The sequence below is a fragment of the Notolepis coatsorum genome (assembly GCF_963971535.1).
Source record: "Notolepis coatsorum genome assembly, chromosome: 14".
Lineage (NCBI taxonomy): Eukaryota > Metazoa > Chordata > Actinopteri > Aulopiformes > Paralepididae > Notolepis > Notolepis coatsorum.
In genome coordinates, this window is record NC_140178.1 from 85265238 (window position 1) to 85291312 (window position 26075).

At 45.9% G+C, this 26075-nt stretch overlaps 1 protein-coding gene across 1 annotated transcript in view; it reads right to left on the reverse strand.

The window, feature by feature from the left end:
- The window catches only part of baiap2l2a (BAR/IMD domain containing adaptor protein 2 like 2a), a gene marked incomplete at both ends in the record, with an annotated part of 58205 nt that overhangs the window by 11591 nt on the left and 20539 nt on the right, over positions 1–26075 (reverse strand). Inside the window, 6 exons of the mRNA XM_084329162.1 lie at positions 2120–2327; positions 3171–3240; positions 16710–16841; positions 17544–17624; positions 20080–20151; positions 20266–20327. Of these exons, the coding sequence (XP_084185288.1) occupies positions 2120–2327; positions 3171–3240; positions 16710–16841; positions 17544–17624; positions 20080–20151; positions 20266–20327 (625 nt within the window). The remainder of the gene's footprint in view (positions 1–2119; positions 2328–3170; positions 3241–16709; positions 16842–17543; positions 17625–20079; positions 20152–20265; positions 20328–26075) is intronic.

A 26075-nucleotide genomic window follows, 5' to 3' on the forward strand; every position in this document is an offset into this window, starting at 1 on the left:
CTCCTTGACGGGGCGGCCGGGACCGGCCCCTCCTCAGACGGGGTACAGAGCAAACAAGAGAAACAGACGGAGGAGGAGGAGGCACAGCCAAGCACAGATCAAAGCAGTCTCAGGCCCGCTTCCTCCTAAGCCCCCCTTCATCCCGTCCAGTCGTCATGACCATAGACCAGTCACTACCCCGAGCTGCGTGGCCGGCCGGCCGCGTAAGCAAAGTGATCACCGGTGCCGACGGAAAGGTCCGAGCAGCCGAAGTGCTCGTCCAAGGACGGATCTACACCCGACCCGTGGCGAGGCTAATAGAACTGCCAAGGCTCCCCGATACTATCGATGACGACCATGACCCCATGACTTTGTGAACTGCCCGACCCCTCACAACAGACATTGAGTAGTGGACAGTGCGGTTAATCTGTCTCTGCTTAGCTAATTAGGTGGGACTAATTAGGAGGCGGCTGTTACAAAGGGTCAGATTAAACCGAATATATGTATTTATTGATTGATATATATTGCATAATATTTGTATATCGTTTGATATCCCTTGTGTATTCTTTGTACATATACACGGAATATCCCTTTAACCTAGTAGCCTACAGACCATAATATTTCGTTCTCTTATTGGATAGCGTTCCACCAGCGCCAGTGTCTTACCCCCAGAGTCGAGTTCAAAGCTACCGTCAGGACATGTCTGTACATGCCCGGTTCTGCCCAGGACTACGAGACAGAGGTGGGGCTGGTACTAGTTTGTTCGCCCAACATATAAATATGGCGCAGGTGAATACAGAAGTAGTTCAGTCCGCAGTCCGTTCAGTTCAGTCTTAGTAACAAGTGAAGCCTCACCCACTATGCAACGTGCGGTGAAGTAGGGCTCGTATTGCCCCAAGATAGAGTCTTGTTTATCCTAATACGTTTGTTCAACGTATCGTTCGCTCCTTACTAGTAAAAGCCTTCATCACGAGTCAAAGACCAAGTGAAGTGAGCAATTGTGTGTCTAAATAGAGCACTTATAGCCGCGTGCGAATAGGATAGTAAAGTATTAGAGCCTAGTTGAGTAACGTCAAGTTCAACTTAGTTAATGTGAACCACCGCGCACCGGAGGATATACACCGGTGAATGCAGACCCCCTTTCCGGCTGGAGGATTATTATTATTGCTTTGGACCATGCTGTTGGAGCGGATAAGAATCGTGGATCTACCGTGAGGACCATCATTCGAGCCCGTCTCTATTGGAGAGGCTGACCGGCTTCCACCTGTGCTGCGCGCATACTGGGATTACAGTCGCTGCCCTTCGTCTGCCGAGCAGGGAGTAATATACCGCCTCCAGGAGCCTATTGAGTCCCCGCTGACCCAGACTTTGCATTAGAGCATTGCCTCCCCCTGCTGGCTTACAACCGGTAGGAACCCCCCTACCAGTATCCCCTAGATATAATTCCTAATATTCAAGTTGTATTATTATCTCATGCGTAATATGAGAATGGACATTCATTATTGATTTGCCTACGCACATTCCTTTGCCTTACAAGTGCATTCAATTAAAGTATATTATGTATTCTTGCTGCTAATAAATACTTAATTACCACTTTGTGTGGAACCGATTCATTGTGGGAAGTGTTCTCATCATATACTCGTGTACGGTATGGCCAGTATAATGTACATAAGACGGTAGTGGTTTAATGATACCATACTTGATTAATACAGTCAGGGAATTGTACCCCTCAGTTACAGTATCTAATCTAGAGCAAATGAGTGACAGGTGCCTAGTGGCGGCGGCGGTCGCGCGACCCAACTTGACAGCGCCAAGTGACAGCTTGCGCGCGACCCAACTCAAATGAATGACAGGCGCGCGGACAGTCTCTCTCTCTCTCTAGTCGACTTGCGCCACGCTGCTTTATCACAAGAGACGCTGTCTGCAACTGTTTACGTTTGTGAGTGCTAGTCCAATAGATGAACGACTTGGCGACAGCATGTCCTTTGTTTACAAATTAGATCTGCACCAAACAGGGTAGTGTGAACGCAGACCAAAATCAAACAATGTATCATTTTCACATTTGGTCCACCAGAAAGTCCACGGACTTTCAGGTGTGAACACACCCTTACACTTGCGCAACACGTGATCCTCCTCTTACCGTTTGGAACTCTCGGCTCGTCCGTAGAGCCATCCGTTCCGGGCCTCTTGGGCCATTGTGGTGACCACCTCCCCCCGGGAGAAAGGCAGCAGGGTGGGGAAGGAGGAGCCAGGCTGGTGGGCGACCAGGGCCCTCATGGCTCCTCCACCTCCTCCCACTGACTCTGCCATGGAGCTGGCGCGAGAACGGTTCCCCTGAGGAGACGGCGCTGGAGGGAGGGATGTAGAGGAATGACTGATATGGCAAGACAGATCTTGAGTTGACAGAATGGCCTTCCCTGGTCGAATCAACATGCATGGATGGTTGTTTGTTTGGCAGCCGACACCATAAAATGGCTGCCATATAATGTTTCATAATGTTGTCATGGAAATCAACGTTGTTTTTGTAAATCCTTTATTTACCCTGGCTAGGTTTACTGAGCACAGATGCTCTTTTTCAGCAACGCCCTGCTTCACATTCACACAGTTCCATTCACACCTGGGAGCTGCCCAGAACAACCACAGTCCGACACTGTTAGCCACTGAGCAACTCCACTGGAGCAGTTTGGGGGTTAAGTACCTTTCTCAAGGGCACTTCAGCAGTTGGTATTGAGGGACGGGTGAGAATTATTCATTCACTTCGCCACCCTGAGATTTTTCCTGTTGGTTCGGGGGATCAAACCAGTGACCTTCTGGTGACAAACCCGCTTCTCTAACCTTTAGGACACCGCTGCCAAATATGAGGCTCAGGAAGTGGATGTGTGGTGAAGAACAGATCGCCAATGCTGTTGCGTGCCCTTAGGGGGAAGGGGGAAGGGATGGGCCAAGTGCAGAGGGTGACCCAATGCATGTGTGTGTTTGCTGCATGACAAATAAAGACCATGGTATAGTGTAAGGAGATTACCACGGTATATGAAAGACCCTCTCTATCAATTAAAGTTTTGCAGAAGACCCCCACCTCAAGGTATCACACTTCTAATTATTTGGAAAATAGACTGAATGCTATACTACAGTATGTGGAATGGATGATGTTGTTGTTGTCATTTTTTTTTTACAATAATGTAAAAACTCACGTCGAGAGGGCACTCTTCCAAGGGGCTGCTCCTCTGTGCCCCTCCCTCTGTCCTCCTCCCTCATCCCCACCTGTACAACCAACAGAATACAACACATGTTAGTGATCCAGCCAACCTCACTGTCATCCACACTTGCAGGCAGTCAGTCAGTCAGTCTTTCTGTCTTTTTCTTTTCCAGCCAGTAAGGAAATCGGTCCCTCAGCCAGTCCACCGGTCTTCTAGCCTGAAAACCACCAGCCAGCCTTCTGACATGGCTGTAGCCTACATGTCAATCAGCCAATAATCAGCCATGTCAAGCAACTAGTCCCACAGCCAGTCCAACAGACATAGTCAACAAAGCCACCAACAATCAATAAGTCAGTCAGTCAGCCACCATGTCAGTTCCTCTGTTTGGCCCATGAACCACATCAGGCAACCGGTTCCAACAAACCGCTAGCCGGCCAGCAAATCCGTCAGCCGGCCAACTACTGCGGCTGTCTCAGAGAGATAGTGGAGCTACATATGGAGATAAATCCCACTGACATCAAACCAAAGAAAAAACAATCAATCCATGCCAATCCCATGATAGTTATTATGGCAGCATGCAGACGCATACTGGGTGTCTACTCGACTGTTGCCTTCCAATCAGAGATAGATTTGAGCCCATCGGGTTTATCTCAGGGGGGGATTATTCCGGTTTATTGGAATAGCAATTAAAGAAAGTGATTGCTGTCCCTATTGCCTTTTGTCAATGTGTTGTTGGTTTTAAATACTGATCAGGATAGTTGGAGGTACTGTAGCATGCTGTTGTATTTACCCCTAGGGGTAAGCTACATTAGTTCTTACTTATCATTCACTATTGTAAATAACTATGTCAGTGTTAGGAGAGCACTGTTCCATCCTCGTCACCGAATTGCTTTCTGTGCCACGAACCGTTCCCCTCTGATCTCTGTCTTCTCGCTCCACTATCGAGACCGTTCCCCTCTGATCTCTGTCTTCTCACTCCACTATCGAGACCGTTCCCCTCTGATCTGTCTTCTCGCTCCACTATCGAGACTGTTCCCCTCTGATCTCTGTCTTCTCACTCCACTATCGAGACTGTTCCCCTCTGATCTCTGTCTTCTCACTCCACTATCGAGACTGTTCCCCTCTGATCTCTGTCTTCTCACTCCACTATCGAGACCGTTCCCCTCTGATCTGTCTTCTCGCTCCACTATCGAGACTGTTCCCCTCTGATCTCTGTCTTCTCACTCCACTATCGAGACTGTTCCCCTCTGATCTCTGTCTTCTCACTCCACTATCGAGACTGTTCCCCTCTGATCTCTGTCTTCTCACTCCACTATCGAGACTGTTCCCCTCTGATCTCTGTCTTCTCGCTCCACTATCGAGACGTTCCCCTCTGATCTGTCTTCTTGCTCCCCTATCGAGACCGTTCCCCTCTGATCTCTGTCTACTCACTCCACTATCGAGACCGTTCCCCTCTGATCTCTGTCTTCTCGCTCCACTATCGAGACTGTTCCCCTCTGATCTCTGTCTTCTCGCTCCACTATCGAGACTGTTCCCCTCTGATCTCTGTCTTCTCACTCCACTATCGAGACCGTTCCCCTCTGATCTCTGTCTTCTCGCTCCACTATCGAGACTGTTCCCCTCTGATCTGTCTTCTCACTCCACTATCGAGACTGTTCCCCTCTGATCTGTCTTCTCACTCCACTATCGAGACCGTTCCCCTCTGATCTCTGTCTTCTCGCTCCACTATCGAGACTGTTCCCCTCTGATCTCTGTCTTCTCGCTCCACTATCGAGACTGTTCCCCTCTGATCTCTGTCTTCTCGCTCCACTATCGAGACCGTTCCCCTCTGATCTGTCTTCTCGCCCCACTATCGAGACCGTTCCCCTCTGATCTCTGTCTTCTCACTCCACTATCGAGACTGTTCCCCTCTGATCTCTGTCTTCTCACTCCACTATCGAGACCGTTCCCCTCTGATCTCTGTCTTCTCGCTCCACTATCGAGACTGTTCCCCTCTGATCTCTGTCTTCTCGCTCCACTATCGAGACTGTTCCCCTCTGATCTCTGTCTTCTCGCTCCACTATTGAGACCGTTCCCCTCTGATCTGTCTTCTCGCTCCACTATCGAGACTGTTCCCCTCTGATCTGTCTTCTCGCTCCACTATCGAGACCGTTCCCCTCTGATCTGTCTTCTCGCTCCCCTATCGAGACCGTTCCCCTCTGATCTGTCTTCTCGCTCCACTATCGAGACGTTCCCCTCTGATCTGTCTTCTCGCTCCACTATCGAGACCGTTCCCCTCTGATCTGTCTTCTCGCTCCACTATCGAGACCGTTCCCCTCTGATCTGTCTTCTCGCTCCACTATCGAGACCGTTCCCCTCTGATCTGTCTTCTCGCTCCACTATCGAGACTGCTTCATTTTGAAGCCTCAGAGTCTTTCACCTAAAGAAAATATTTCACTATTTTATTTCACTAGTGGCATGTGTTTTGTTTAGTATAGGGCTGAAAGAATGAAAGAAATGAATATCCAGATAATAATACACCCCCCTCGACATTGATATATATCACAATATCTGTTCACATATGCAAAATCACAAGATAAATAATCTGATTGCTGTTCATGGCATTGAACTGCATGGTGATATAAAGTGTGACATCAAACCAAAACTCTTATTCTCAAACATCCCCTCAAATGCTAAAGTTTGAGTTCAAGTGGTTGTTATTATCGTTAGTGTGGGTGACAGAATTGTGTGGATCGATATTACAGTACCGTAATTCCATCACAATATGATCCTGATTGTAATTATAATATTGAATTATCACCCGACCCTGGTTCAGTCTCAGAGGTTCTGAATGAAACAGGGCCCTGGCAGCAGAAGTACCAAAAGATGCATCGGAATATTTTTCACTGACGTGTGGGAAATATATAGTGAAGGCTATTAGTATGCAACATAGGATGTGGGAACGTTGGCAGCCAGTGTGGCGGGAGGTCCCTGAGGTGTACATCAAGGAAAAACATAATGCATTCATGGTGCTGGAATGTCAGTGTTATTTCAGTAAAGAGAGGAGAGAGGGAACAGCCCCCCGTCCCCTCCCCCCGTCCCTGGTACCTTTGTCAATGGGAACCATATGTCACACCACTCGCCGCTGAACATATTCAGCTTCCTCCTGTGGCAAGCAGGACCGTCACTGCGAGCTACAGGGCGCAAATTGTGGCCACTCACTCACTCACGCAGTAGGACCTAGAGGGACAGTTCGTAGGACGTTGAGTGGGATGCATGCATACATGCTTCTGGAGAGAGTTCCACAGCTGGCTGAGATAAAGTTGCACTGTTTTTTCTTTTTCATTTTTTTTTAACGCTTTCGGGTGTATGACCTCACGTGCGAGATTGGAATTTTGACAAATGAACATTCCGGTGATGATGTGGTAACAATGGCGACTGGTCTTCTAGAATTCCAAGATGGAATTCTGAGGTAATATTGAACCTGATCTTTGTCTTCCTCCTGCATGAGGCTCAACCATAGAGATACAAAAAAAAGCTGTGAGATACATTTAAAAATATCTCCCTTCAGCCAGTTAATCTCCAGCTCCAGAAATAATGAATATCTAAAACTATTCATAAGTCATCATTATATTGGCCATTTAACAAATCCGATAAGTAGGGACAAACCAAATAAACCAATGTTTAACTTTAAGTGATATATGGACCACCTATACAACCCTTACACAAATAGAAAATTATATTGTGTGCATTTGAGTTGTACTTCCATATTAGCTCATCTGTAGAAAATATATTCCAGTAATGTACTTCCAACTATCACAGACACCCTAGGTGGTTACACATAATGCAATGCTTTATAACAGTGAATGAAAGGTGTACAGTATGTATAGGACAAGTGAAAGCACCATACTGTGTACATGCTACTTGTTGGCTTCTGTTCAGAACTGCACCCAGGCTGCCATATGGTTCCATCCCAGAATTCATGATGACATGTTGCATCAAAGGTTTTATATCTACGAGCCCGACACCCTTCTAACATACTGTAGTCTTTCAACACCAGCCTATTTTGGGAGTGTCAGCACTGCAGCAGTAAGAAATAACCTTCTCATGCCACAGGATCTCACCTGATCTTTGCCTTCGCTCTCCACAGGGCTCCCCACAAGCACACGTCCATGTCTCTCACCGGTGGGGGACTGTATGTGTGTTTATTTTGTGTTTTTATTATCTTATTATTTTTATTGATATTATATTTATGTATTTTTTTATTTTCTGTATATTATATTATGTGATATCAGCACCATTGAAATGAGGACCCATCCTCAATGTGCCTCCTGAGAATTTAAATAGAGGAGGAGGAGGAGGAGGGGGAGGAGGAGGAGGAGGATGATGATGATGATGATGATGATGATGATGATGATGATGATGATGATGATGATGATGATGATTAGACACCCAGACACAGAACCTGTCCTGTGTTCTGAACCAGAACATTCAAAACAGAACGTTGTCTTTTTGTAACCCTCCCCTGAACACCATGTTGAATAGGGTGGCATTGAGAGGGCAAAACCCCTTTGCATTCGACAAGGACGTGCTGTATGTTATACCTGTGGTTTTCCGGGCAGTCCAATCAATACTTGGGAAGATGAAACCTGTGATATGATCAGGGTGTAACGACTACAGCTGCACCATTCATTGGACCAATAGCATGTCTGTTATTTTACCCAACAGGCTTCACTCTAAACTGTTATTATCAGTTTGAATCAGAAGGCTCCACCCTTATCCCCAGCAGACCCTCCTGTGGGATCTTTCACTAGGGATGGGTACCGAAACCGGTACTTTTAAGGGTATCGACCGAAACACGTCGGTACTACAGAGTATCGATTCACGTGAGATCCACCAGTGCCACATTTCGGTAATGCAAAATAATATTAAATAAAACGAAACCTATGAAGTGTGCCGCACGTTCACGTCAACCTTCATGCGCACAATACACGCTTACCTAGGATTTGACTTGATTCAACAACAACAAAGCAGTCGGGGCAATGGCAAGCCGAAAACGGTTGCAAGTGTGGTTACACTTTACAAAGCTAGATGCAGACAATGCTCGCTGCAATATTATATATTATATATATATTAACAAATTGTTCTAAATAAATAATAATGATAATAAATCATTTGAAGTTTGGACACATTTTTTACAACTGAGGTAGATAAAAAAATTTGAGACTAAAGTACAGAAAAAAGTTCCGTTGGGTACCGGTATCGGTTCAAATGTGAACGGTACCCAACCCTATCTGTCACAGACATCTTCACCATCTTTCATCATGTATTGTCTGCGAAGCAACTCCAGATAAGTTTAAAGGGGAACTATTTTACTATTTCTTTCACTATTTGGGCACTTTTACACAATTCCTGTGAGTCTATGGAACACCTCTGTAATATATATATATATTTTTTATTCATTGTTTTGTATTTCTAATCAAGTCCTCAAAAACAGCATTTTTCTACCTCAAGATCTCGAGCCGTTTTGAGCCTGGGCTCCTAAACCACGCGGCTCGGCCCCGCCTGAACATTAACATGCAGCGGTGTCTCTCTGACATCACATATCGCGCACATTTTCAAATGACTCAGTTCAGTGAGGGTGAATATTGTGAGAGGAGATGAGTGAGTGAGTGAGTGAGTGAGTGAGTGAGTGAGTGAGTGAGTGAGTGAGTGAGTGAGTGAGTGAGTGAGTGAGTGAGTGAGTGAGTGAGTGAGTGAGTGAGTGAGTGAGTGAGTGAGTGAGTGAGTGAGTGAGTGAGTGAGTGGGTGAGTGAGTGAGTGAGTGAGTGAGTGAGTGAGTGAGTGAGTGAGTGAGTGAGTGAGTGAGTGAGTGAGTGGGTGAGTGAGTGAGTGAGTGAGTGAGTGAGTGAGTGAGTGAGTGAGTGAGTCAGGGCCAGACCTCAGCAGTGCATGTTGCTCTTCATTCTGGCAACCATGTTATCGGGTGAGAGCAGCCATACAGACGGAGGTGTTTCATCTTAGAGATGACGCAGCATGAGACGGGGGAACACAGGGAACATTCTCTGGTGATGATGACACACCGGCTGTGTGGACAGCAACACGCACGCCAGTCGCTGCAGCTCAGCCGTCATGCTAGCGGCGTGAGCCGGGCCTCGATGACGTCGTCCGTCCATGAGGTGCTCCGCGTCTCAAAATGAAACGTGCGTTTGATCCAAATTAGATGATGTGAAATTAGCATGAGGGCGTCCTGGTGGCCCGATCACGCCCAAGACACAGGGTGGAATCCACAGAGAATGGATTGCGCCAAGCAAATTGCATCCACGGAGCCTGCTCTGCATCTGGGAGCTATCCACGAAAGCACATTGCGCGATGAGATACCAGCGCAGACACGCCCAATATGTGTGTCTCGCGAGCAGTCTGCACTCTGCACCCCTGACAGCGCTCTTGGCAGAAATGTGTGTCAAAATGTCCAAAAAAATTAAATAAACTAGAAATCAAGAAATCAAGATGGAAAGCAGTCAAAAGAAACCTGCAGTTAAAACCAAGAACGACAAACGACTCATGCCGTTCCTTCGAATGTGGAGAGATCTAATTCTGTATTTTAATCTGTATTTAACCTTTATCTATTCGGTGAAGACCAGTTATTCTAATTAAAGAATTTACATTATCTATCTGTCCCACTTTGTCCCACCAAAATCGTACTGTTGTGTGTGTCCCCCCCCCCCCCATCCATTAACTCAACTGGACTGTCACTGTACTATTTATTTGCACTAGCACTATTGCACTTGGGACATTGATATTATATTATTGATATTATTATTTTGTACATGCTATATTCAGTATGTTTGTATGTGGTGATGCTCTAAACTCAATTTCGTTGGACCAACAATGACAATAAAGATTCTATTCTTTTGCACTCCTCTATACATTACGAAGTAAACGAAATACAATACAACGGAATACTAAAGAAAATAGATTTTATGAGTTATGAACCGTATCTAACTTGTTCCAGAAATATAAAGCTGCGTGCCTGCCAAGCACTGACATTTCAAATGCTTGGTTCTGAGATGATCAATACAGTAAACATTTATTTCTGATATAGGTGCTGATCAGCAGTAATGCAATGTGATGATTATTATTATTCTTAAGTTATTATTATTATTATTATTATTATTATTATTATTATTATTATTATTATTATTATTATTATTATTATTATTATTATTATTATTATTATTATTATTATTATTATTATTATTATTATTATTATTATTATTATTATTATTATTATTATTATTATTATTATTATTAATAATCGAGTGGGCGGAATCGAGGCCGCATGAGCAACCTCGATTCACTCATTTGAGAGCGAGATGCACCGGCTCTGCTTCGGAAAAAGCTGCGCAAAGCCTTTGTGGATTCCGCCCACAGTGTCGTGAAAACATAGCTTCCTACGTTCATGCCCGGGCCTCAGACCTTTGTTTACATGTATCACCCTTCTCCCTCCCCATGGTCTCCATGTCACTCACTGGCCTATCACAGGCCCCTTCGTAATACAAAACAGAAATCCTCCCTAACATATCATGAAAAAAAGATGTGAAACTTGACAGGTAAACAGATAACAATATCCGCTGACTTCTCAGGTCGTGACCGAATGGTCTATGTGTCTCAGCCTCACCATGCTGTCCAGTCTGGAGGTCCCTCTGGTGGCGTTCACCTCCTGTTTCCAAGCCTCCGCTTTCTGCTGGAGACCTCCTCGTGTCTACCACACAGCAGGGTTACATACAGTATACAGACAGACACACACACACACACACACACACACACACACACACACACACACACATACGTGAGACACAGGGGACTTTCCCTTGAAATATCTAAACAGGGGTAAAACTATGCAATAACTGTGACAAATAAGTAAAAATGTGTAGTTCGATACTGTTACGGACGCTGTCCTATTATATATATGGGGAGTTATGTGTGTTATGTATGTAGTCTGGTTTTGGTTGTTGTTGTCTTCTGTCTCTCCCTCCCAGGCATGCGTTCGTCATGGGACGGGGTTGCACTCCGTGCAGGCCCAGGGTAAGATAAGTACTCGCTATAAGTAGCCTACCCACCTGGGCTACTTTGCATATCAATAGCGCCGGTCGTCAGGTGTGTTAAATACGTTCTCAGATACATTCACACCTAACTTGTTGTGAATGATAAGTGTTACATTCCATTCGTAGAGGCAATTAGGCACTGTCTGTAGTCTGTGCTCAAGCGAGGGGACATTTATGCGCATTTACTGCTCGCACACCCCCTGAGGCGGCCCTTGCGCGGGAGCGCGCATGCACGTGGCGCCATTAGGTGCGTGCAACCCCAGTTGATTTCAGGAACGCACGCCTGCTCCCTCCTGTGTCTCCATATCTGTTCAGATCCATCTCCTGGTTTCAGTCCCCAGCACCAGCTGGTCAATCAGCACCTCAGTCCTTCCCCAACAGCACCTGATCCCAATCTGCAATCAACCTCCACACTTAAGGCGCTCCCATAGTCCAGCAGACTGTACAGAGCAGACTCCGCGGACGTCCGCGCGGACTCTTGAGCTTTGATCTCAGCGGACAGCAGACCCACAGGTGCGACGCTCCTATTTTCTGAGGCGCGGACATCCGCGCCGCTGACTTGGTGTCACACAAAACGCTGCTCGGCGTTTTGGTTGACATCGAACTGCATTAAATGTGACACTGCGCGAGCGATTGGTGGCGCGAGGAGAGAGATGAGCCCGTGAAGCGCTCTCTCTCTCTCTCTCTCGCTCTCTACTTGAACGACCACATCAAACAAGAGGTGGACGCGGGCAAATACTGCGGCATGGTCATGCTGGACCTACAAAAGGCCTTCGACACTGTCAATCACACCATTCTGATTGACAAGCTAAAAGCAATTGGTTTTGATAGTTTATCAGTGAGCTGGATACAATCCTACCTGGAGGGGAGAGAACAGATGGTGGAAGTAAACGGTACCCTATCCCCCCCCCTCACAGTGAGCTGTGGTGTTCCACAAGGAAGCATACTAGGACCGCTACTATTCCTAATTTATGCAAATGACATGTCGTCAGCTTGTGACTGCAACTTGTTCCTGTTTGCGGACGACTCAGCCCTGCTGGTCTCTGACAAGAACAAGTTACAGGTTGAAAAAGCCCTCAGCTCGGAACTAGGCAAAATCTGCATATGGCTCGCCGACAACAAACTATCATTACACATGGGCAAAACAGAGTCCATTCTCTTCGGTTCAAATAACAAACTCAGCAAGACTGACGACTTCTCGGTTACAGTGGGTGACAATATTGTCACAAGGAAAGATGAAATTACCTACCTGGGTTCCATCCTAGAGGCTAATCTTTCCTGTGACAAAATGGCATCCAATGTAATAAAAAAAGTCAACCAACGAACGCGATTCTTGTACCGGATCTCCTCTCTGGTAAACAAGAATACCCTGAAGACTCTAGCAGGAGCACTCATTCAAGGGTACTACGACTATGCTTGCACCTCATGGTACCAAAGCACCTCAAAGGCACTAAAAAACAAATTACAAACATCTCAAAACAAGCTAGTCAGACTACTACTTGACCTGACTCCTAGAACCCACCTCACCCCTGCCCACTTTGACAACCTAGGATGGCTTAGAGTAGACGACAGAGTACAGCAACTTGCAATGGGCCTGGTCTACAAGATACACTACGCGACCAAGGTACCCATGTACATGTCAAAATACTTCCCAAAGGTCAGTGAATACCACGATCACAACACCAGAGGGAGCTCCACAAATCATGTAAAACCCAGATTCGGCTCAAACAAGGGACTAAACACGTTTCGCAATTATGCCACATCAATGTGGAACGCCCTGCCTAAAGCTGTAAAGGAATGTGAATCACTACCCACCTTCAAAAACACTCTCAAAAAACACCTACGTGAGACTGCAATTCGAAACTGGCCCCTACAAATGTCCTAACCTAGTTGTACAGTAAATGACCAAGTAAGGCTTTGTCAACATTCCAATGTACAGTGTAAAATGTGTGTGTGTCCCCTACCCAACCCCCCCCCCCCCCCCCCCCACCTCCAATGTACAGCCCTCACCCAACCCACCCAACCCCACCCCACCAACCTCCTCCAATGTACAGTTTCTACGCCAAATGTATATACACTCCTTTTCTGGACACTTTTGTATCACAAACAGTACTGTATTTGCAAATCTGATATGTCATAAATGTATAGATGTAGCAGTACTGTCTATCTGTATGTCATGTATGTCATATATGTTATGATGAATTGAAAATGGGGGACCCTGGTGGAAACAAGACGAAAGTCTTTCTCTGGTCTGCATCCCCTTAACAATTGTATGTATTGAGATGTACTCTACTGTACCCATTCTGCAATCTGTTAATAAACTTTTCAATCAATCAATCAATCTCTCTCTCGCTCTCTCTCTCGCTCTCCCGCTGATAATGTTCCCTCTGATCTGCCAGTACAGTAGAACAGACAGAATTGTGGGAAATGTAGTAAAACTGGTGCGAGAAATGTAGGAAATAGACCGCGGACGTCCGCTGAGATCTGCTCGACTATGAAAGCTCAAAGAGCCGCGCGGACATCCGCGGAGTCTGCTCTGTGTACAGTCTGCTGGACTATGGGAGCGCCTTCAGACTTCAAATATCCCAGTCTTTGTGTCAGTTCCCTCTCTCTGTGTCTTTGGTGTAGAGCTCTGGCCGTATGTTTTGGTAAAGAGCTGGTGAAAGCTCTGTTTCTCTGCGCTGTTAGTTTATAGGAAAGTATCTTTAATAATAATACATTTTATTTGGAGGCGCCTTTCAAAACATGCAAGGTCACCTGTTTTGTAGTAATAGGTATTTTGTGTAGAGCTGGTCAAAGCTCGGGTTCGTTGCGCTGGTCGTTATTATCAATATCTTTTGTGTAATCCTTTTGGTGTAGAGCAGGGCCCTATTCCCCGTACCTGGTTCAACTAAGTCGATCAAGAGTCCCATTATCCAGATTCAATTAACCCGATGTTTGAATCCGGGATTTTCCTGTTCCTCGAACGCTGATTCAGTCTCGTTCATTTGAACCAGACTTGAGACTCAGGATAATTGCGCGCGGCCGCTTCAGCTGAAAAGACAGCAGATGTCGATCGCAGAAATCCTGATTTTCTAACGGCATTGATTGATTGATTGATTGATTTAAAACTTTATTAACAGATTGCAGAATGGGTACAATACAGTACGGCTCAATAGCCTCGCCGACAAGTTAAATGCATAATATATAGGCTAATTTTAAGTCCCTCATTACCCCAATCAATCAGATTATATTTCTTTAAATGTGCCTGCTGGCAGTAGGTTTATGGATTGAATAATCAAATGAGATCTTGCTAGCGAAAATAATTTGTTCAACTATTTCAGAATAAGGATATGGCTCTCTTATCCATTTATGGATGTATGGTGGATGTTTTATTTGTCTGGCACTGTGGTCTGATGGTTTGTACTTATGCCTTTCACGCGGACGACCAGCGTTCGAATCCCCGTCTTTTCTAATTTATTTTCTTCTTTTTGCAATGTAAATACTTCAATTTGGTGCACTTTGAGAGCTATATAAAGAATGACATCCTCAATGCATGTAGATTTATAATATTTTAACTTAAAACTAGGCTACTTTTGCGTATATTCATTAATATTATATTCCAAAAAAAGTATATTGGAAACGCGGGGTCTCGAACTAGGGTCGTCCGCTTGACAGGAGTGAGCACTAGCTCATCAATACAAGAGTCCCCTGTTTCGAATATTTTTCTTTTGAATGAAGTTTTATCTCTTTATTCTCAAATGCATTAATGTGATGTCAACGGCTCATTCAATTGCTCAAATCCGTCAAACAGCGCATCTCATTCTCATCAGACATTTTAATCCCAGTTACAATATCACAATAACGTGTGAGTGATGATACAATTCAACAATCCTCAGATTCCTCGTAATTCATAATCCACAAAAACCACAATCCATGCATAGACACTTCAATTTTATGCTTGAATGAAACACAATCCGGGCGCTCCGTTAAGCAAATCTACAGCGGAGAATATATGAAACTAATCAGAGCCAAACGGCCGATAGGTTTCATTCATTAAAAATATCCCCGCGGGATTCACATTTGCAATGCGCCATTATTAAAATAACCACAAGCAGCGTGTATCGCGACTCCGAGCGCCGTATATGACGTGCATTATTTTATTTAGGACAAAGTAAATCTATAGGCTGAATATGATTTATTATCAGCATTTAGTTCTATTATTATACATTTCAAAAGCCCCCTCTAGGAAAACGAAGCACAAAAACATAATTCAGAATGGTATAATGGGATCTAGACTGTGAGAAATATTTCAGGAAGCGAGCTGGCATTTCTTTGCGAGGGCGTGGCTATGGTTCATCCAGCTAACTGAACTTAACCCTGCTCCAGACCAGGTTCAAACTTTCTGATCTGTTACCATGGTGATTTAGAAAATCCGACTTCGGGGAACAGAAAGGTCCGGCTTAAGTCAAGCTATGCTGGAAATTATCCGGCTAACTCAGTTAGCCAGGTACGGGGAACAGGGCCCTGGTGACAGAGCTCTGATTCATTGTATTGTGTTCAGTAGTTATTATAGTTTGTTGCACATTTCTGTATTAACCCTAACCTTTGTATATTTGTTTGTTCCCTTGTCACCCATCCTATGGTGATTCCCTTTTCTGTATAATAACATTTTGTTTTCGCACACAGGGACAATTGAGGACAGGAAGATACCCTGGGGTCTACATTTTGCATCACGTAGGTGACCTGATGTTAGGGACACCAGCTTAGAGTGAGCACCACCCACCTGTACTTTTGGGCGCTTGGCACCTGTAAAGGGGGGGGGGGGGTGTTGGTTGGTTTTCTTTTCCTTTTTGTGTATTGATTTGGTGCCACTGGTAGTCCTCCTTGCTCTCTGTGTTGCTGTGTTTGTGAAATAAATATTATTCTTTTGCAAACTGTTTCGGGATTTTGTGTCACTGCACCCTCACCTATAATGTATGTTGCCTTGTGTTGCGTCCCCACACTGGGGTGAGTAACATACATAAATGTAAGAAATTATTAAAATATAAGGTGATACATAAATATAAAACCTTATTATTATCCTAATATTTTATAATAACATAACTGTATTAAAATCGTGAGAAATGTTATATAAAAATAAATTTGTATATGTTTTGTATATAAAACTATGAAACTTTTGTAACCTTTTTGTTTTTGCAAAATTATGTACTTTTTGTGTGTAAATAATGTAATGTAAAAAGGGTAGGCAATTATAAGCCTCGGCTTCAGCCTACACCTTTTCGGTAATCTTCTTTATTTTATAAATGTTCTACTACTGTACATTGCTTCGTAAAAGAAGACTGAAATAAAATCATTCATTCAACAAAAGGTCCACTGAATGACGTGTCATTTTCAGGTCCAAATATCAGAGATGTATATATAGACCCTACCTGGTCACTAACCGACCCCTGAGGTGTATGTATACCTTCTCCATGAGGCAGACGATGGACTGTGACAGACCAGTGTGTTTCTCAGCAAGGAACCGGTACCTCCTCTCTTCCTCCTTCAGAGCCTCTTGCTGGCTCTCCCTCAGGAACTGCACATACTCACTGCCATCCTGGGAGAACACACACACACACACACACACACACACACACACACACACACACACACACACACACACACACACACACACACACACACACACACACACACACACACACACACACACACACATACACACACACACACACACACACACGGAAAAAGCACAAACCACACACACAAGGATGTATACATGATGCAATCACACACATGTGAAGTACACGCACAAGCGTACACACACATTTGGAAAAACAAATCCATACACATACAAAGTATTCTATTAGAAATTAAGATTTAAAAGTAGCTACAGTATTCCTACACATTCACTAATATGCTACACACACAAACACACACACACAAACACTAACATTTACATTTGAAATATCTATTCCACACATTGAATTATATACTAACTATACTGTATCATTACATACTGTACTGTATATGCTGTATTATGTTTACAATACACACACGTACACACAGACACACACACACACATAAAGGTTTTACACACACAAACATACAAACAACTGAGAGTTAAGTAAATTTTCATACATGCCCACACGCACGCACGCACGCATGCACGCACGCACGCACAGACACACACGCGCGCGCACACACACACACACACACACACACACACACACACACACACACACACACACACACACACACACACACACACACACACACACACACGCACACACACACTAACCTGGTAAGCTCCTCTCCTCAGCTGTCTCTCTAGAGCGGTTGCCTGGCTGCGTACCTCCGTCTCATAGCGCCTCCTGCTGGCCTGGGTGGAAGAGTGCAGGTCTGTAACACCTTAACTCAGGCTTTCCCAACCTTGAGGTTGGAATCTATAGTTCAAAGGTTAGAACCTTGATTGGGTTGCCCTGATATGAATATGGGATCCCTTGAAAAATTGCTAATGAAACTGAAATAGCTGTAGTAATATTTGGTCCTCACGGATTTTGACTGTACTGTAAGGCAAGGCAGCCACGTTTATTCATATAGCTATTCATATAGCATACAAAACTACATTTTAATTAAAGCCAGTGGTGAACATGAAGGCTTTTAGTCTAGTTTTTGAAAATACTCAGCACTGAATCCTGAGAAAACCTTGCAACTTGTCTATAAACAGGCCTTTTGCACCCAATTACAATGTATCACTTTTATACTGTTAAAATACATAGGAATCATTGAGAAGATCACCCAGTTTGTTTTCTAAAGTTCTGAAAGGTAGACTCTTTGGAGTTATGAGGTTGTACATATGAACAGGTATCTCCTAAATTTTTAAACGAGAGAGACAATACAGTAGTACATTCCTGATGAGGTCATCAACAGAGTAATACTGGAGATGTTTCCTGATGAGGTCATCAACAGAGTAATACTGGAGATGTTTCCTGATGAGGTCATCAACAGAGTAATGCTGGAGATGTTTCCTGATGAGGTCATCAACAGAGTAATGCTGGAGATGTTTCCTGATGAGGTCATCAACAGAGTAATGCTGGAGATGTTTCCTGATGAGGTCATCAACAGAGTAATGCTGGAGATGTTTCCTGATGAGGTCATCAACAGAGTAATGCTGGAGATGTTTCCTGATGAGGTCATCAACAGAGTAATGCTGGAGATGTTTCCTGATGAGGTCATCAACAGACTAATGCTGGAGATGTTTCCGGATGAGGTCATCAACAGAGTAATGCTGGAGATGTTTCATCCCTGAGGAGACCATTTTGTGGACTCTAGTGCCAGGAACAGTCTTACCAGGATATTATGGGCCCATGTTCTTGTTCATAAAAGTTTTTTTAATTTGGATTTTTACCCCGCAAGCAAACATTATATAAGCCCCACAAAGTCAACCCCAAAGTAAATTGCTTCTCTTGAAAGATTATAGCCTTGGCTCCCCATTTTATTTTCTACACATTTTATTTTAAAATTGTATTTCAAATATTGACTTTAAACAGTTTAAGATCATAGAAACTAAATGTCACATTTTGTTTTGGAGTAGATTTTCTAATTATTAAGACTGCAAAATAAATGTATGATGAGCATCCAAAACATTGGTTTCGCCCCAAAAATGCACAACAAAGGAACTATTTGAGGCCCCAGTTGCTCACAGCTCTTAGTTTCTTCCTCGGGTCATGTTGTTGGATCATTTCACACAGTAGGAAGCAGATACACAGAGTAGGAAGGAGATATACAGAGTAGGAAGGAGATACACAGAGTAGGAAGGAGATATACAGAGTAGGAAGGAGATATACAGAGTAGGAAGGAGACATACAGAGTAGGAAGGAGATATACAGAGTAGGAAGGAGATATACAGAGTAGGAAGGAGACATACAGAGTAGGAAGGAGATATACAGAGTAGGAAGCAGATACACAGAGTAGGAAGGAGATGCACATAGTAGGAAGGAGACATACAGAGTAGGAAGGAGATATACAGAGTAAGAAGGAGATACACAGAGTAGGAAGGAGACATACAGAGTAGGAAGGAGATATACAGAGTAGGAAGGAGATATACAGAGTAGGAAAAAGATATACAGAGTAGGGAGCAGATACACAGAGTAGGAAGGAGATGCACAGAGTAGGAAGGAGACATACAGAGTAGGAAGGAGATATACAGAGTAAGAAGGAGATACACAGAGTAGGAAGGAGACATACAGAGTAGGAAGGAGATATACAGAGTAGGAAGGAGATATACAGAGTAGGAAGGAGATATACAGAGTAGGGAGAAGATGCACAGTAAGGCATGAGATAGTAATTTATTATACAGACTTTCTCTTGGTAGAGCCTGACATGTTCCTCCCCTTTTCCCACTGAAACCTGATCCATAGATCAGACAAAAACAGAAACTGTGTAGTACCCTCATCTTTTGCCTAGAGGTCGTTGTTTGACGATGTTACAGATTCTACCTTTAAAATGATACTGGTGCTCTTGGGACTTCGATTCAAATCGATAAAATCAAATATTTGAATACCCATTGACAGTACATCTTGTAGCTCCCTCCAACTCCTGTTCATCCCACAATTTGACAGTATCGTCTTCCGTCTCTGTTGCTTTTGACGTGTATATTATTATTATTAATTATTATTATTATTATTATTATTATTATTATTATTATTATTATTACTTACTAATCCAATAGAGAGGAATAGGGTGGTTGAGATTTTGTGGAATTATTAACCCCCCCCCCCCCGGAACTCCAAATGAAAGCAGAACCACTGTGTTAGACAACCCGGAGAACCTACCGATATGTACTCTTTGTCCAGCCTGATGTTGTTGTCCATCTCCTGGAGAACCTCAGCGTGGAACCAACGGAACTAGAACAAGACACACGACATTGCATGACGTACATTTCAAGCGAGGAAAGAATTATGAATAATACGAGTACTGAATTATAATCGTAATGTTGTCAGAGCGTTAGTTGAACATACAACTCCCTCCAGCTCCATGGTGAGCCTCCTCTGACTCTCAGAGATCTGAAGCAGGACGCCTCCTACAAGATAATACAAAGATAACAAGAGTTAAAGATCTGTAATGCCATCAAACAGTGACATCTATAAGCCCTGCTTGGTATTGCACTTTGTTTACATTTAGCTTAGTAACTGTTACGTTCTGGACACCGACCTCGGTCGGTGACCACCCACATTCCTGGCATATGTCACTGGGCTTGTCACCTGTCATTTCTCTGTCAATTAGTGCTGTCACTTAGGGGTGGTTCCTGATTGGCTGTCACAGGGGTGTGTGTGGAATGTTGGTATTTTGTCTCTATTTAACATACCTCTCTTCTGCTTGTCCATTGTCAGGTCTTCACTAATTGCGTTCGGGGATAACGCGGACGGTTCTACTGTGGACCTCCAATAAGCTCCCATTTACCTTATCTTACACTTGTGCTTTTAGCACTTGTTCTCTCTTAGAATTTACTCTGTGTTCTTACTATTAAAGTCGAACCTGTTCAAGAGTAAACACTCTCTGTCTCTGTGATTGCCTTCAACCATTGGAATTCACCTACCTGCATTCTGACAGAAGACCTGACCATCAGAATTCCATGGAGGCCATCATGGAGATGCTCCGGACGCAGGGAGCAGCCCAGACACGGATGGAGGAACATCAGCAGCTGGTCAGCGCCGAGTTAATCCGACTCAATGGGGTCGTTGGATCATCCCAAGCGGTGGCGCAGTCGGCGTTGGCCACAGCCCGACAAGCCCAAGAAGGAGTGGCTGGTGTGCAGTCGGCGGCGGGGGAAGCAGCGCTCCACGCAGAGGAAAGTCGGGGGGTGTTCGGGGTCCAGGAGCGGTCCCGCGAACCACATCTGCAGGCGCCCGCTCGCTATGACGGATCACCGGATGGTTGTCGGGAATTCATCACCCAGTGTCTACTCGTTTTCCGGCTGCAACCACGATCATTTCCATCGGAGACAGCGCAGGTAGCGTATATTATCACACTGCTCACCGGCCAAGCTCTCTCCTGGGCTACGGCGGAATTAGAGGCAGGGGCGATAATCTGCGACAGTCTGGACGCCTTTACCCGGGAATTGAGAAGAGTATTCGATACTTCCCGGGTACTCTCGATCTTCGAGGCTGGTGGTCGTCTTCTCGACTGCCGGCAGGGCCTCCGCACAGTCGCAGCTTATGCTATCAATTTTCGGATCTTGGCTCGGGAGACAGCTTGGGCGGAGAACGTCTGCGTGGTTCTGTTCGTCAGGGGACTCTCAGCGCGGGTGGGCTCATTCCTGCCAAAACCACGGATTCTCGTACATTTTTTGAGGTGGCGATCAACTGTGGGGGTGACATTAGGGGAACTAAGGCTCTCATTGACTCAGGGGCGGCGGGCAATTTTATTCACGTGCGATTGGTGAAGGAGTGGGGAACCCCGGTGGAGGATTTAGGGGTTCCCTTACCAGTCTATGCCCTGGACGGTCGGCCCCTGGGCAGTGGGAGCGTCACCCAGCGCACAGTTCCCTTACACATCCGGGTGGAGGGTGGGGAGTGGGAATGGGTTACTTTTTTTGTCATCTTTTCCCCCTATTCTGTCATGGTGTTGGGTCATCCCTGGTTGTCGTCATGTGTTCGTGTCATTAATTGGAGCACGGGCGAACTCTCAACGGCGGCCGACGTCAAGTCGATCGTCAGCGGGAGTTTGCCCAAACCCTTGTCTCCCCCCCCCTCTTCTCTTTTGTCTCCTCCCTCTTTCTCCAGGATGGTGGGGAGCGTGGCAGATTCTGATCTACCCTCTAATCCCGATTTAATAGGGGTGCCTGAGATCTATTGGGACCTGGCGGACGTTTTTAGCAAGACGCGTGCTAAAGCACTTCCGCCTCATAGATCATACGACTGTCCCATTAATCTTCTACCCGGTACCTCCCCGCCTCGCGGGCGAATGTTCTCTCTCTCACGCCCCGAAACCTTGGCCATGAACACCTACATAGAGGAGGCATTGCTTGCGGGGCACATACGCCCTTCCACTTCCCCTGCCGGCGCTGGCTTCTTTTTTGTTGATAAAAAGGATGGGGATCAGCGCCCATGCATTGATTATAGGGGATTGAATGACGTTTCCATCAAGAACCGATATCCTTTACCCCTCATGGACACGGCCTTTGAGTGCTTACAGGGGGCACAGGTCTTTTCTAAACTTGACTTACGTAATGCATACAACCTGGTCAGGATTAGAGAGGGAGACGAGTGGAAGACTGCATTTAACACACCCAATGGGCACTATGAGTATTTGGTCATGCCCTTTGGTTTGGCTAATGCTCCGGCAGTCTTCCAAGCCCTGGTTAACGACGTGCTGCGAGACTTGATTGGGGTGTCGGTGTTTGTCTACTTAGATGATATCCTGATTTTTTCTCACGATATGGTGCAACACCAAATGCACGTTCGGGAGGTGCTAGACCGTCTCCTCAAGCATCAACTATTCGTTAAGGCTGAGAAGTGTGTGTTTCACACGGACACCGTGTCCTTCCTGGGCTTTGTGTTGACGAAGGGCGATCTGCGCATGGATCCAGCCAAGGTGAGTGCAGTTTTGGACTGGCCACGGCCTTCGTCGCTCAAGGGGTTACAACGTTTTTTGGGCTTTGCAAATTTTTACAGGCGCTTTATTCGCAATTTTAGCGCCTTAGCCAATCCCTTAACAGCTCTCACTAAAGCCTCTCTCCCTGGCTTTGAATGGTCGCCTAGGGCTGAGTCGGCCTTCTGCGATCTTAAACGTCGTTTTACATCCGCTCCTGTATTGATCCGCCATGACGCGGAGGTTCCGTTCATTGTGGAGGTGGATGCCTCTGACGTCGCGGTGGGGGGGGGTGCTCTCTCAGAGATGCTTAAAGGATGGGAAAGTGCACCCGTGTGCTTTTTTTTCTCGCCGTCTGTCACCAGCCGAGCGTAATTACGACGTGGGTAATCGGGAGTTATTGGCGATCAAATTGGCACTGGAGGAGTGGAGACATTGGTTGGAGGGGGCGGCACATCCTTTCATTATTTGGACTGATCATAAGAACTTGGCTTACATCCAAGGGGCTAAACGCCTTAACGCTCGCCAGGCCAGGTGGACGTTGTTCTTCACACGATTTCGATATACCATCTCCTATAGACCCGGCTCCAAGAATATCAAACCTGACGCGTTGTCGCGCCAGTTTGATCTTCCTGGGCGGGAGGAGCAGCCCCATCCCATTATTCCACCGGCCTTGATTTTGGCACCCGTGTCTTGGGACATAGAGAAGGTGGTAAGGTCGGCGCTAACGCGGGAGCCCGATCCTGGTGGGGGTCCTCCGGGACGGTCGTATGTTCCCAAGGTGGCGCGCTCACGCTTGCTACAGTGGGCACATGCGTCATCCCTCACCAGCCACCCAGGGGCAACCAGGACCCTGGAATTTATCCGTAGGAGGTTCTGGTGGCCGACAGTGGAGGGGGATACGCGTTCCTTTGTGGCGGCCTGTCCGGTGTGCGCACGTAGTAAGACCTCTCGACGGGCACCGGCGGGTCTCCTCCGACCACTTCCTATTCCTAAACGACCCTGGTCACACATATCTCTGGACTTTATTTCTGGTCTTCCCCTTTCGGACGGATTCACCACCATTTTGGTGGTGGTGGATCGGTTCTCTAAGGCGGCTCACTTTGTCCCTCTCCCAAAGCTTCCTTCGGCCCGGGAGACTGCTGATTTAATTATACAGCATGTCTTTCGGGTCCACGGGCTGCCAGTAGATATCGTGTCGGACCGGGGTCCTCAGTTCGCCTCCAGGTTCTGGAAGGCGTTTGCCGCCGGCCTGGGCGCCTCTGTCAGTCTGTCGTCTGGGTTCCATCCACAGTCGAACGGGCAGACGGAGAGGGTCAACCAGGATTTGGAGGGGGTCTTGAGGTGTTACGTTGCCGGTAGTCCGGCAACGTGGAGTAGGAGGTTGGCTTGGGCTGAGTACGCGCATAATACCCTTCTCTCCTCTTCTACCGGTATGTCTCCCTTTCAGTGCCAGTATGGTTTTCAACCTCCTCTGTTTCCCGAGCAGGAGCAGGAGGCGGAGGTGCCCTCGGCCCAAGCACATGTGGCTCGCTGTCGCAGGACGTGGAAACAGGTTCGGAAGGCGCTACAGAAGGTTTCGGTTAGTACCCAACGGCAGGCTAACCGTAAGCGTCGTCCGGCTCCAGTTTACCGTCCAGGGCAGCGGGTTTGGCTTTCCACCCGGGATCTCCCTCTCCGGGTGGAATCCAAGAAGCTGGCTCCTCGCTTTATAGGACCATTTAAAGTGATTAATCGGGTTAATCCAGTGGCTTACAAGCTACGACTTCCGAGCTCTATGAGGGTTCATCCGACGTTTCATGTGTCCCTGTTGAAGCCATTCCTCTCATCGCCCTTGGCCCCGCCACTGCCTGTGGTTCCTCCGCCCCGGTTTATTGGCGGTCAACCCATTTACACGGTGCAGAGGATACTGGGTTGTAGGCGGAGGGGTAGGGGGTTTCAGTTCTTGGTGGATTGGGAGGGGTACGGGATAGAAGAGCGTTCTTGGGTGCCTCAAAGGGATATTTTAGATCCCAGCCTGATCGTTGATTTCCGGCGGCTGAATCCCGAGGCTCCTAGGTGAACGTCTGGTGCCGTTCGTCGGGGGAGGGTACTGTTACGTTCTGGACACCGACCTCGGTCGGTGACCACCCACATTCCTGGCCTATGTCACTGGGCTTGTCACCTGTCATTTCTCTGTCAATTAGTGCTGTCACTTAGGGGTGGTTCCTGATTGGCTGTCACGGGGGTGTGTGTGGAATGTTGGTATTTTGTCTCTATTTAACATACCTCTCTTCTGCTTGTCCATTGTCAGGTCTTCACTAATTGCGTTCGGGGATAACGCGGACGGTTCTACTGTGGACCTCCAATAAGCTCCCATTTACCTTATCTTACACTTGTGCTTTTAGCACTTGTTCTCTCTTAGAATTTACTCTGTGTTCTTACTATTAAAGTCGAACCTGTTCAAGAGTAAACACTCTCTGTCTCTGTGATTGCCTTCAACCATTGGAATTCACCTACCTGCATTCTGACAGTAACTTATTATAACATGACATTTCTCCAGACCTCTATTGGCCGAGCCTGAGGTGTGGCCAGCAATTGCAACCCCTCCCCTATGCCCACACATCAGACCAAAGCAGAACATGTAAACAATGTGCAGTACCAAGCGGGGAGGTCGCTGTTTGACAGCATTACAGATTCTACCTTTAAGTAAGTATACAATATCAAAGCTCTTACATGTAGAATTTCGAACAATAATCATATATCATTACCAGATTAATTGTGAAAACTCATGTAAACAAATGAGACGGCTGCCTCCATGTGAGAAGCCATTAGCCTACAATTGTCCATCTATCCCACAATGCAAGACATCCGGCATCCGCTTTTGTAGAATAGACCACTGCACTGTTACATTGAGCTCATGGAGGAGAGAGCGGGGGGAGAAAATAAATGAATGTGATTGAGAGCCTTGACATTGAGTGGTTGTAGCTACGGCTGTGGGGGTGCTGGAGACATGATCCAATAGACTTGTATACGCCTGAGTCTCCTGAACACGGAGAGACTAATCCCAAGTCGATCTGCACTTTCTCGGCCGAGCTATAGTCACTTTTCCGCACCTCCCGAACTCTGCATGCGCAGATTGCCCACGGAGTCTCTCTGGAGTGTCCAGAGATCTAGGTTTATCGATCTGCGCATGCAGAGTTTGGGAGTAGGTGCGGAAAAGTGACTATAGAGAAAAAGCTGTTCGATTGGTCTCTCC